General features: G+C 38.1%; 1 protein-coding gene and 1 pseudogene across 5 annotated transcripts in view; both read left to right on the top strand.

Annotated features, from left to right (window-relative positions):
* The window catches only part of LOC136858855 (uncharacterized), a 34,920-nt pseudogene extending 28,247 nt beyond the window's left edge, over positions 1 to 6,673 (top strand).
* Positions 1 to 14,580, top strand: part of Gapvd1 (GTPase activating protein and VPS9 domains 1) — a 674,762-nt gene that overhangs the window by 120,509 nt on the left and 539,673 nt on the right. For all 5 annotated transcript variants that reach the window (XM_067138086.2, XM_067138089.2, XM_067138085.2 and 2 more), the window contains one exon: positions 9,421 to 9,588. In XM_067138086.2, the coding sequence (XP_066994187.2) occupies positions 9,421 to 9,588 (168 nt within the window). The remainder of the gene's footprint in view (positions 1 to 9,420; positions 9,589 to 14,580) is intronic.

The following is a 14,580-nucleotide window of genomic DNA, read 5'->3' as shown; positions in this document are numbered from 1 at the left end:
AATTTAAATAGGCAACGCCCTAATCCTGTTGTTGAGCCTATGTAGTGTCTACGTATTCTTAAATTAATATAATATGCGCAGCATCCTAAATCTATCGTTGAGCAGATTTTGGGATGTCTATTCATCCATATATTCATATAATACGCGCAACATCCTAAACCTTTTGTTGAGCCGATGCTGGGATATTTACACATCATCTATAATGTCAGGCGAAATCGCAACTTCAAACACAATCATGGATATTTTAAATCTAAACCTTGTAGAAACTTTAACACACCTAATTGAAGCTTGCCACTGAATGAACTCAAATCTGGAAATATAACTATGTCCATTACTTCCAATAAAAACGTGAAATTGAAATTTAACAACATGTCTGGCTACTTTAATTCATGACTCAATACAATTTCACCACACACAGTGAAGTTCAGTAAATGAAAATAGATTCATCACTCATCTAACTTTACGTAATATCGCCGAAACAGTAATCAGCACCATCACAAAATCCACAGTATAATTCTAGTGTGAGGCTCCAAATGGCGTTTCATCTCCACGTTCCAAACATGTGTATCCATGAACTCTCCAGTGAAGCAACTTTCCATCGATCTACACAAGCCAGACTATTATCCTAATAACATTCAATATTCTATCCCACAATGTTTCCAATTAAATAATAATTTTGTCTTGTAAAATATACCGAATGGAATTTAGTTACAATAATCAAATATCACCTCGACTGTGTGCCACAATGCACTTTGTTCGTAAGTCAACTGTCATAAAATGCTCTACGCTTGTTCTACATAGACTCGTCACTTGGACTTAATTGCCAAGACCTACAATCTTCTACAAAAATTGGTTATCGTGGGAAATCCTCGACTTGAAATTACAATAGGCGTTACAACGCGCTCACTTAGATTCTGACCACTATTAAATTAGCCAACTCTTCTGGATTGCTTACAGTACATCGTCATCTTAAACAGCCTGTCTCAGAAATATCACATTTTAACGTACAGCCTGTCACAAAAATACTTCTCCATCGACAAATAGAGCCTACCATCCTCGGCTACTCGTTCATTATACATCACTCATAAAATACAGGCTAACTCTGCCTTCAACATCTTCCTAACAATTCTCACAATATTTCACTTTCCATCACAATCCATTTCTTCCTGTTTGAAACTTATCAAATATATGAGGCGTCTAGTATCAAAACCGGCCAAGTCACTCAAGGCATATTTTTCAATACGGACGAAAAACCTGTAGAGACAAAGCAATGATGGTCAGAAAATTTTTTTTTTTTTTACAGTTATATCCTTAATGGCTTAATAGCCCGCCTGGTGGCCATGATCGTTAAGGCGCTGAAGTCTAAAACGGTCTAACACCGAGGTTAGCCGGTTCGAGTCCCGTTGGTCGAAAAAATTTTCACCATCAGAATGTTGGCCGGCAGGGTAGGGGAGGTGGTGGTATACAATTTCTAATCACTAGATTGCGTGCCAAAAGCCTGGATTAAATTCCAAACCTCTCCGCAGTGCTCATATGGAGTGAGGGCATATGACGCTGTTGATGGTGATTCGTCCGTCGGATGGGGACGTTAAGCCTTGAGCAGACCCCTTGGTGCTATTCGACAGGAGTAGGCTATGTGCCGGCACCGGGTTTCACCCTCTCCCTACTATCATATATCACGTCATTCATTTCATCTCTCATTAACTCCTCTGATGAGGTTGACGTCAGGAAGGGCATCCGGTCATAAAAAAAAAAACCGCCACGACAAATTCATCTCACCTCATACCCGACCCCGTAGGGAAACGGGACAAGGGCTGGACAAACAAACATCCTTAATGGCTTAATATTTAAGTTCCACTGTTTTGAGAAATCTAACTCATAATTAACCCATTTTTTTGTTAATTTAAATTTTGACTTGGCCGTTTTTGTTGCAATTTTGTACAATTTCACAAGGTATGAAAGTAAATCTTTCAGTTCAACACTTGGAACAATATCCACGTTACAGCATACAATAATGACAAAATACGAGCACACCGGAAATGGGATTGCTTTGGCGCCAATGACGGTAAGAAGCCCGCAAATACGTAAATCAGTGTTGCAAACGAACAAAAGCAAAATATTATGACTTCAAAGAATATAGATTACAAGGAACGATTTTGCCTACTGATATTATCACATTGTTGCTTAATGTAACAACACAAGATTCCAGATAATGATGCTGCATCATAAAGATTGTCGCTCATTCCTTGACTTGGCCGGTTTTGAATTCACTGGCTGCATGACTTGGCCGATTCTGTTGCACGACCGAGATTTCAGTGCTCTATAACATGAAGACATGGACGATTTTAAAGCATATTCTTGTTTCACCTGATAGTGTTATACTTTTACTTCAAATTTATAACCTTAACTCATTTTCGTAAATTTTGTGACTTGGCCGGTTTTGATACTAGACGCCTCATATGTAATCCCATGATAAACAACTCTATAAAAATCTCCCAATTTATTTCATTACATCTTTCTGACCTCAAGAACAAAAATAACATACTGTGATTTTCTGTATCACAAATACAGGGTGTCACAAAATTTAAGTTTCCTAATAATAACTGATAACTTATCAGACTTCACTGGATTTCGGTAAAATCGCAAATCTCACTCGACATTACGGTTGAATACATGCTTTAACATAGAAAAATACATCCTGATGTAAATATTATTTTTCTTATTATTATTTCAATTATTTATTCATTTGAATTCATTTGAAATTTGACTTTATCATACTCATTGCGACTAGTTTTTCATTATCATATTTGTTTCTTTTATCAGCCTGAACAATATTTCATTGATACTGTATAGGCTTTTGGGCTTATGACTTGTCAAGAAAATAAGGTGAAATATCTTCACGTTTCAAAGAGAACTGTGCTCTGCATCATCAGAAGAAAATCTCAACTGTCCACGAGAAAGACTTCTTAAACAATGACGTTTTTGAAATGTAGAACATTATAATAGAAGTGGAAATGGTAAGTTCAAAGGATTCCTTCAGAGGAGGCTAAACATCTGTCCCCGGGGGATGCAGTGCCACCTAGATTATATGGACTGCCTAAGATTCATAAAAGAGATGTTCCCCTCAGACCTATTGTTAGTGCGGTAGGTTCTCCTACGTAAGCTTTAAGCAAAAGTCTTCAGCCACACATAGGACGTACTGAATCATACTTCAGGGACTCATGGTATTTTGTTAACAAGCTGTCAACCATAACCCTTCAACCTAATGCACTTTTGGCGAGTTTCGATGTGGAGTCGTTCACTAAAGTGCTGATTGACTCGGTCATGTCTCTCAATGAACACCTGTTCCCTGAGGACATTACTAAGCTATTTTACCACTGCATGATGTCCAGCTATTTCGTGTGGGGTGAGAATTTTTACGAACAGACAGGAGGAGTGGCTATGGGAAGTCCACTTTCACCCGTAGTGCCTATTTTCTTTATGGAGCATTTTGAGGAGGAGGCTGTTGCTTCAGTGCCCGTCAAATCATACCTGTGATATGGTGGAGGTATGTTGATGATGCATTTGTGGTCTGGATAGAAGGTCCTGAGAAACTTCATGTATTTCAAAACAATCTAAATCAGCAACATCCTTCAATTAAATTCACTGTGGAGATGGAGTCGGACAGATGCCTTCCTTTCTTGGATGTTCTAGTAAAGAAAGAAACCGGGCGGCTCCTTAGAACATACCGTCTATCGTAAGACTACCCACACAAATCACTACCTTCATGCAGATTCTCACCACATCCAGCACAAAAACAAGCCATTCTCATGACACTCGCCAAGAGGGCGAGACAAATTTGTGAGCCATCAAATATCCTGGTGGAGATGGACATACTCAATGTCACGTTCAAGGGTAATGGTTACAGTGATTTGCAGATTTATAGAGCCCTGCATCCCAGAGAAACGACCAAGCAAAGCTCACAGAAGGAAGAAGTGAAGGGAACTGCCTACTTGCCTTACATTCACAACACCACAGATCGAATTGCCAAGGTCCTCCGCAAACGCAATATAAAAAAACAGTGTTTGACACCTCCACTAAAATTGCTCACAGTATGAGTAAAACCAAGGCCAAATTGTCTCCACTTTTACATTCTGAGGTATACGAAATTCCCTGTACTTGCTGTAAGGCATACATCGGCCAAACATGCTGATCCATTGGTACCCGTATCAAGGAACATGAACGTAATATTCGTCTCAATTACCCAGACAAATCGGCAATTGCTGAGCATGCTCTATCGTAGGCAGGGACACTGGCTACCAATTAAGTAATACCTGGTTGCCAGCTGTAAAGGATTTACATAGGTAGTTCCCTTCCCTGTCCCTTCACTATTGTTATTTCGTCTCGGTGTTTTCCAATTCATGTGTTCCTCATTGCCAGATATTTCATTCCAGGCTTGTGTCAATGTCATACACCTGTCTGTGCCTTATGTTACATACACGTTATGTGATCTTCTTAGACTGATTCTAATGGTTCGGTCAGCTTCCGCTTCGAATGCTAGTTTCTTAACGAGATTTCAAATGCATTTGAGAGTTTTGCACCCTGAACATTATAATATACTTATTCTACACATGCCTCATAGTAATTTAAATATACAAGCATTTACAATCTAATCTACAATATATTAAAATTAGACAGGCCTGATAATGTCATCTTAGGGATCCTGGCCACATTTTGGCCATCCCGTACCAAAATTAGCCTCTCATCATGGCAGAGAACATTTTTCTTATATGTTAATTATAACTACACAGATTTTACACTTGAAATTATACAAAAACACAAATAACGCATTATTCTGGCTGCCCACTACGCGTACGTATTTACCGTCAGCTGCAAAAACCGAACTGTGTGCGAGAACTTCAGCTAACCCTCACTCTCTCTGTCACCAGGTGTTCACGAGATATCAGACTCAAGCTTATTTCTGGCTAATCTACAACTCCCCTCGCTGATTTCCAAGACACACAATAATTAGATTAAAGCTAGCTATACACTTTCAATTTTCATTTACAGAGAGAAGTACAAGAATTTTGTTATTAGTGCAGCCAAGTCCCTTCCACCTTTACCGGTCGGTAAAATATGTATCTCAATTCACTAACTCACAAATTCATTTGAGAAACATCCGACTCGTTGGGTGAATGGTCAGCGTACTGGCCTTCAGTTCAGAGGGTCCCGGGTTTGATTCCTGGCTGGGTTGGGGATTTTAACATTTATAGGTTAATTCCATTGGCCCGGGGGCTGGGTGTTCGTGCTGTCCCCAACATCCCTACAACTCACACACCACACATAACACTATCCTCCACCACAATAACACGCAGTTACCTACACATGGCAGATGCCGCCCACCCTCATCGGAGGGTCTGTCATATAAGGGCTGCGCTCGGCTAGTAATAGCTACACGAAAATTATTATATTTGAGAAACAATTCAAAACTTAACACAATGCAAACCGTATGCGCGACGACCAAACAAGTGAGTGTATTACTGTCCCCTGAAGTATGGATATTTATAGGCTGTCCAAATTACTCTACCCTGGTCATGGGGTGTTGTGGTACAATCGTCAACTTCTTAACCACTGGACCAATTTCTCTGAAATTCACTCCATAAATTCAACCAAAATTCCAAGTCACAATGGTTTTGTTTTCATATTTTTCCCGTGCTTTAAACAGGCATAGTTAATTAAAATTAATTAATTGTCTGACTCGTTGGCTGAACGGTCAGTGTACTGGCCTTCGGTTCAGAGGGTCCCGGGTTCAATTCCCGGCCGGATCGGGGATTTTAACCTTAATTGGTTAATTCCAATGGCACGGGTGCTGGGTGTATGTGTTGTCTTCTTCATTTCATCCTCATCACGACACGCAGGTCGCATACGGGAGTCAAATAGAAAGACCTGCACCTGGCAAGCCGAACCCTACCTGTGATATCCCGGCACTAAAAGCCATACGATGTTTCAGTTAATTAATTTTGTGTAGAGAATTTTGCACTAATTTGGTTGCTTGGCCTTGGCATGTGCGGACAGTTTAACAGTATGGATGTCAAAATTTTCCCAGCCTAATTAAATTCATTTCCACCCTGTGGATTGTATCTTCATTTAATATTTGTTACAAATTTTAATTATTTATTCTGTGATTGATGATATTACCAAAATCTCTCCTTGTGAAGGTTTAATATATATTGTTAATTATTTAATACTCAAAGTCAGCCGAAATGTCTCGACACCGTCTGAATAGATCGCTCGCTTGCCACAGTGAGTACAATCCCACTTCCGCCACGAAGGGTGAGATAGTCTTGCAGTAGAGAATATGGCTGCATCAGTAGTTATTTGTAGCTGCAATATTTATCAGGGTAGAATTATGGGTTCAGTACGAGGGGACCCAAAACATGCCACAGTCATCTCAGTTTGTTGTCAGAAACAGTAATTTTTCATTTGGTTACAGAAATGTAGGCCATATCGCTGAACATTCCTGCGGGAGCTCCACAGTAACACAGTTTAGTGGCCATCACTTCACGAGTTGTCCCCGTACAGTAACCAAACACCAGCTTATCAACTCAAGCCCATTCTTCACATTCCGACACTCCATTCCCAAACCCACTGGAGAATTATGAGTTTGAACAGAACACTTCAACTACAGCTTTAAATCAATGCGATTTACTCATACTTATTAGTGATTTTTCTGAAAACTGATTTCTGTTAGTAAAAATTTTGCTCTTTACATTTTATCTACAGAGGCTATTGCATGTTATTAGAGAATTTGCCATTTGAACACTATTCTGTTTATTCAATAAAGATATTTCTGTAAAAGCGACAGTTTTACTTTCTGACAATAGTGAAGGTACCTTAACCGCAGATCGTAATGAAGGTTACTTAAAGTAATAGCTGTAGGTAATATAGGTAAGTTTAATGGCTTACCGTAAAAGCACAACTAGTTTCCCCTCAGTTCCAATTGGTTCTGTAACGTTACATCACACTCTGTCAATTTCAATTTTGATGAGATTGTGCACTTCTTTGTCTGAACACATTTTAACCTAAAATAGTTCATAAATTCATTGTCAAATTCATTAGTTAAAGTGAATTCCCCATAGTTTAGTCCTTTTTTTTTTTCCATGTATGCATTTCTTCCTGCTTTTTGTTTCATCAGAGCGATGTGATGTAACGTACCGTTTCAAATACAAACCTGTTTCAGAATCTGATTCTGAATTCAAATTTAATAGTATAGCTGAAGTATTCACCATATCTGCCAGAGCTGAAGTTCCACAGTAAACTATGTATTGAAACTCCAATCTGATTTTTGACGATTGTTACCATGAATCACTCTGCCGTGAATAATTCGGCATGAGTCGGCCTGTTTTACCTCGCGGACCTGCGTCTCATTTTGCAGCTGGCCTTGCTGTCGGCAGGGAAACTACACAAGAATTCTCGTGGACTATCACCCATGTGTTGAAACAGCACACTGTTTCGCTGTTCTTCATTCCTTAAATACTTTCCATGAAATGATCCTACAATCTGTATAAAAAACAGTCTGTAGTGATGAGAATCAAGGGCTTTGAAAAAGAAGCAGCAATCCAGAAAGGGGTGAGGCAAGGGTGCAGTTTGTCCCCCCCCCCCCTTCCTTTTCAATGTTTATATAGAACAGGCAGTAAAGGGAATCAAAGAGGAATTTGGAGAGGGAACAGGCAGTAAAGGGAATCAAAGAGGAATTTGGAGAGGGAATCACAATCCAAGGAGGGGAAATCAAAACCTTGAGATTGGCCGATGATATTGTCATTTTATCTGAGACTGCATAAGGTCTGGAGAAGTTGCTGAATGGTATGGATGGAGTCTTGGGTGAGGAGTAGAAGACGAAAATAAATAAGTCCAAAACATAAGTGGTGGAGTGCAGTCGTACAAAGTCAGGTGATGCAGGAAATATTAGATTAGGAAATGAAGTCTTAAGGGAAGTAGATAAATATTGTTACTTAGGTAGTAAAATAACTAACGATGGCAGAAGTAAGGAGGACATAAAATGTAGGCTAGCATAAGCAAGGAAGGCCTTTCTTAAGAAAAGATATTTGCTCACTTCGAATATTGATATAGGAATTAGACAATTTTTTTAAAGGCTATTGTTTGGAGCGTGGCAATGTATGGAAGTGAAACATGGACAATAACTTTCTCAGAAAGAAAGAGAATAGAAGCTTTTGAAATGTGGTGTTACAGAAGAATGCTGAAGGTGAGATGGATAGATCAAATCACAAATGAAGAGATACTGAATTGAATTGTTGAGAGGAGATCGTTGTGGCTAAATTAAACAAGAAGAAGAGATAGAATGATAGGACACATCCTAAGACTCGTAGGATTTGTGCAGTTGTTTTTGGGGGAAGTGTAGGGGGTAAGAATGGTATGGGTAGACAAAGGTATGAATATGACAAGAAGATTAGAGCAGATAGAGGATGCAATAGTTACGTAGAAATGAAAAGGTTAACACAGTGTAGGGTGGCATGGACTGCTGCATCAAACCAGTCTATGGACTGATGACCGAAACAACAACAACAACAACAACAACAACAACAACATGATCCTGGCCGATGTACATTAAATTTAATTCTATGGTCTGTGTCAGTCTCCATTTTCATAACTGAATGTGCTACGATAATCTAGGTTGCTGTACCATTTAGGGTTGGCAGACTTTCAGTGTGCACATGCACAGAGAGACGGTACTGAATATATCCATGTTTCTAAAATGAATCAGTGGCTGCAGCATCAATAACAAATAATTTCAATATCAATATTTTGCTAAAGGCCCCATATGCCTAAATAGTTCTTTAGTGCTAAAATTTCTTGAATGATCCATTCTTTAGATATTGTGTATGCTTTGGATCCTTAATCAAACAATATCTTCAGCTTTATTTCTTTTTTTATTTTCTTTACTGTTATCTCAGTGTAGAACTCATGAATTTTTCTTCACTTTTCATCTACTTGCAACATGTCTTTACGTAACCCGCATGCTTATTTTATCTTCCAGGTATTAATTTTTCTACCTACTGAGCAAGTGGCTGTGCGTTTTGGGTCACGTAGCTATCAGCTTGCATTTGGGAGATACTGGGTACGAACCCCACTGTTGGCAGCCCTGAAGATGTTTTCCGTGGTTTCCCATTTTCACACCAGGCAGATGGGGCTGTACCTTAATTAAAGACACGGTCGCTTCCTTCCCACTTCTAGCTCTCTCCTGTCCTATCGTCATTAATAAGATATATGTGTGCCAGTGTGACATAAAGTAGATTTTAAAAAAAGAAAAATTTTTCTCCCCTAGGAATCGGTATTATTAAGGACCATAATTGATGTGAAAATATCACTATTTTGTCTTATTTTAAACATTTATTAATTTATGATTGATTGCTATACTTTCAGATTGTTGAAACAGAAATCATGTGCATTTGCTCGCCTTTACAATGAATTCCATGAAGGACTTTTCTCTGCCAAGCTGTTTCTCACTGCAGCACTTCACAAGCCAATCATGCAGCTTTTGATGGAGGATGAAATGTTTCTGGACATTGATCCTGATAAGGCTACTGTTAGGTGAGTTATAAAGTGCATTTATGTAAAATAATTTCTTCAACCTTGAGCTTGAGCTTGTCACATACCCTGTGGACTGGACATTTTTCTACTGAGCATTCTAGAGTGCACATGATTATTAAAAAGTACATAAATATTAATCTAGTCAAGATTTTATCTTTAAAGTTGTAAATATCTTGGTGGATATATCTTTATAAAACCATCTTCAGCATCAATTCCTAATACATCGTCAATGTTTACATTGTTGTCGTCATCAGAGTCATTTGAATAAATGAGCACACTATGTAAATTATGGCATGTAGGGGCTTGAATATAACTTCCACTATCAGTCTCGCATTCAATTTCCACTAATTAACAATCACTATATCCATTTGAACGATCATCGGCATACAATTCTTCTAAAATGTCGTCGTCAGCTAACACTGTATTACGCTCCATCTTATCATTGACTGAACCGGCAGAAAGAAAGTCTACGTTTCGAAACTGAATCAAAGAATAAAAGAAGGCCGTGAATAAAAGAAAAGTAGCAGATATACATCTATGATTTATTCTACTCCATGTGCAAGTCTGAAATAGTTCAATATGCGGTCAAGAGATGTCACAGGGAGACCAAAAACAATGTCGTGAATAAAACTGAGATTTCTCGGGGCCTGTCGCCCATATGTTAAGAAATTGGGACTGATAATTTCATATTTTTACCCTGTGAAACAATAATTACCACCAAACATATGAAGAGATATTCTACATGATTACCAGCTATAGAAAGAAGGGTTCTGCCTTAAACTACATGATGATTGGTTACACATCTCAAAATAGAAGTAGGAGAACCTAGGAAGGTTTGACCCACTTCCTGTAACTTGAATTTTACTTTAACAGGTTTCCAAATTAAAACAAATCCAAAGCATCTGTCAGATAACTTGCTGCACATAGAAATAAGTATAATTGGTTAATAGATCCTATAGAGTAACTGGAGTTCATTAATGAAATTTTCGTCTAAATCTTGTATTAAAGGACATTGGGAAGTTTGACCCAACAAGAAAAGAATAAAATTGTGTGGTGTTTTTCACACCTTCAACTCAAATAAGATACATAAAATTTCCCAGTATAAACTCAAGGCATTTTAATACTTCGATGCTTACCTCACAACTTTAGGTTGTTTTTGTCTGAAAATCATATCATATTACCAGTTTAAAACTGGCAACAAGAATAATTAATGGATAGTAATCTGGCTGCCATTCTCTCTGCTCTTTCTTGTGATAGGGGATGTGGAAGTTTTTGTATGTCTCCATGTGATACAAAGTTTGTCATCAATATCTAGATACATAAAAACCTCAGATTTATATTGATAGAGAAGTTATATTTTGCATTCCTTTTCCTTATCATTAGTGCCAGTCTCTTTCCCTGCATTATGGCAAACATTTGTCTTTGTAGCAAACTGAACTGAAGTGAAGTCTCCAATTTCAGCAGAGTCGACACCCAATCTTTGAACTTTACCGTGACATAATTAAAACGTGTGCCATCTTCATTTTTGGATTAATTAGCATTTTCTGAAAATATTTTCCTACAACTGCTTTTAATTTTAGCGGCAAAAGTCTTTCTTCAAGTTTAGCTGATGCTCTTTATATTCCACCTTAAAAGCAGCTTTCATGTGTGTTTCCAGACACTGCTGTGCTTACTATTCTTTTGTGACCTCCGTAGTTTTACCCTGGCCCTGCCTTTGGAGACCTGACGTTTCCATTAGATATTCCAATTGCAACTGGTGTAGTAATAAGCCTGCAGTAGGTGATGTGCTAGGCCAGGGCTACCCAAACATTTTTTACATGCAGGGCCAGTAATTAACTTGAGCGCCTGGTTGTGGGCCACATGTACAGTTTAATAAAATATACTATTTTACGGAATGTCAAAAGGGCAAAAGAGGTTTTAGCTAATGCTTTCAGCTAATCTTATATCATGCTAAACTTGATACTATAAGTGTAAAAGCAGATGAAAAAAGTATGCTCCTAATGGGAAGTGTAGAACGAGTGTTTTGAATTTTTGATGGCTGGTTTTTATTTGCAGGTAAATGATATATAAATTATTCATAAATCATAATTCGTACAGCTGTTGTGCATTTTGAACTCAAAGGTTTAGTTTTGATATGGTGTAATTAGTGACTATTTTGTGCTTAGTATATTAACATTGTAATAACGAAGCAACATTTCTATATGAAATCAGTGCACTCATGACTGGAATTCTCAAAATAAATAAGCAGCGAAACAAACAGTACTGAAATTACGAACATGCTCTGAACATCGAACAGTGCTGTTTGTAGCCAGACACATGCCACTGCAATATCAATGGACATGGCAAGATGGAGTTACAGTAGACACTACAAAGTGGCCAGTTGCCCCTGTGCAGCAACACAACGGAGATTGCTTTGTTTCGCATGTGCTCCCCTTTCTCCAGACCTCACACTCCCAGATGCCTATACATGGGCATGCTAAAATAATCCATTTTCTGGTCAGATGACCCACTTAGGAATGTTTCTGAATTACAAGTGAAGGTACAGTAATTTTTTGTCTTTGCAGTAACCTGTGTTTATCAACATGTTCAACATACTACAAGACCATTGTGAACGATCCATAAGATGTTAGGATGCCCATTCTGAACTCATGCTGTACCTATGCACTTAGATGTGTGTTGCTGTCGCCACCTTGCATGATATAATGACATAGCTTGATGTTCAAAGCATCTTTGTAATTTCATTACTGTTTGTTTTGGCACATACTATATAATACCATAATTTGTGATTCAACATTTAATGTGCCAGTAAAATGTAATTTTGGGCAGGAGTGTAACTTACCAGTGTTATTTACTTCTCTTTGAGTTGAGAATGAGCATACATAGTTCAGAAGAAGCCACAACTGGTTTAATTTGATTTAAACTAATTGTTTGTTATAAAGCTGGTTCAAACAAACAAACAACTAATCAGTTTAAATCAAAAAGAATATTTTTTCAAATCAAATTTTTTTTCAACCGTGCTGGTGTCCATAAAACAGACATTGTAAGCACCGCTGAGGAAGGCAGTTGAGCTCTCGAAACATGTACAGGAGGTAATATAATAAAATTTGAAGGATTGACAAGGCGGAAAAGTGTTTTCATAGATTGAATGTAAGTCAATATGGACAGAATTGAACAATCATACTGGTAGTTAAAATAATCAACATTGTAAGCAGACTCAAAAAACCCAAACACCATATGACCTTAGGCTGGTATGAATGGTGGTGTTATTTGGGATTCTTGATTTTTGAGAATAACTAAGACTGGTTCTCATTCTATCATTGACCCTCAACTAGGAAAAACAAAGAATAGTGCCACAGCTGCCCCATCAGCACTAATAAAATACAGTAGAATGTTATTACTAGTTTTCGCCTTTCAGTAGAGGTAGCTTTCAAAATTTTTGTAGTCTTTCAGCAATCACTTTCCCAGGTTTTTGCACTGGTATCAGTTTTGTCCACGTTGAAAATAGCCTCTAGGCCAAATGAATGCATTAAAGAGAGATTCTGAAATTGCTGTCCTGTTGAACGTGCTCGTCCTACCAAGATTTGTTTCCGTGGACTTCTCGATGACAACTCAGTATGCTTCTGCATGAAATTTCTTTGCCACTCATAACTGTCAAGTTCATTTTTCTCCCAGTTTTCTGAAATTGTCTTGCCATGAGCAGTAGCATATTTGTATGAAAATGATGAATTACTTTGGGAGTAGGGCTATAATTCAATTTTGGGGGTATAATCAGATACTTTTCTAGATCATCTTTAGAGAAAGTCTGAGACCTATTATGGCCTGCTATAAAAATAGTCCCCTCCTCTTTCAGTATCTTGCTGGCATATTGCCCTAATATCTGTCAATTCCTATTCCAAAGAAGCTTCACAAACACGTACTATAATTGGTAATTCTTTTAACCCTGGAGAGGGCACGTCAGGGTCTTTTCGACTGGGTTCAGAGATAATGGTTTATAGTTCTTAACGTAGCATGCCACTAGCTTCCATCCCCTCAGTACCTTACATTGCAATCGTCCACTATCAGTGTGCATAAACATTTCACCCCTCACACTCCTCAGTTTTAACCCGAGTGCATTTTTTGATGGACCTGGTCTAAAACTCCTGGCGTGCCCCATGACGTATGCGTGTTTGAGTTAGCTTTTATTTTCCTTTTCCAGTTGATATAGTAACAATGTGTCGGATTTGTTTTAATTTTGTGTAAAATAGTGCCTTCGTATATACTGAAGTCCAACGCATGGATAGAAATAGTGAAAGAGAAATCGAAAGACTTTTAGAAAAGAAACATTTGTCAGATATTAGGATTACCTGAAGAAGAGCAGCCCTCTGCAGCTCCACAAGAACTAGAAGGTCCTGGAACTGCAACTGCAACTGAAGAAACAACAACATTAAATACCAAGACTAGGTGCCGTGTATGCCAGCAACATATCTGCAAAGAACACTCAACGGTGGCATGTTTTTGGTGCGGTACGGAAAGTCAAGAGTTAAGTGATGACGCAGAATAAACGTCATGCGTCTTGGTAGGTGTGCTATTTACCAACCGATGAGCCCAACTTAGCACACTGGGGCAAAACGCTGGCAACCAGGAATGAATTAGCTGGAAAATGTATAATATCCAATAACGGACCAACTATATTGGTATTATAAATTTACTCATTCGGAACAAATATTTCAGGTTGCCTATGGGAATCATCTTTATCATCAATTGTTTAACATCCAATTATTGCATTGTTAAAGTACCTTTGAACATTATTTACAAGTTGTTTCAAAATTCGTCACTAGTTTTGTAACATTAAAAATCGATTTTGTTTAATTTGAGCTTTTTTTTTTTTTTTCTCTGACCCAGTCTAAAACACCGTGCGCACCTTCTCACGGGGTTATTTTTACGTGCCCTCTCCAGGGTTAACAAAACATTTAGTCATTTCTTGGTTAGTCTTCTTTCTAGATTCATCTCTAG

This window comes from Anabrus simplex, chromosome 1, assembly GCF_040414725.1.
Source record: "Anabrus simplex isolate iqAnaSimp1 chromosome 1, ASM4041472v1, whole genome shotgun sequence".
In the NCBI taxonomy this organism is placed as follows: Eukaryota; Metazoa; Arthropoda; class Insecta; order Orthoptera; family Tettigoniidae; genus Anabrus; species Anabrus simplex.
This window is presented reverse-complemented; position numbering and strand designations above follow the sequence as displayed.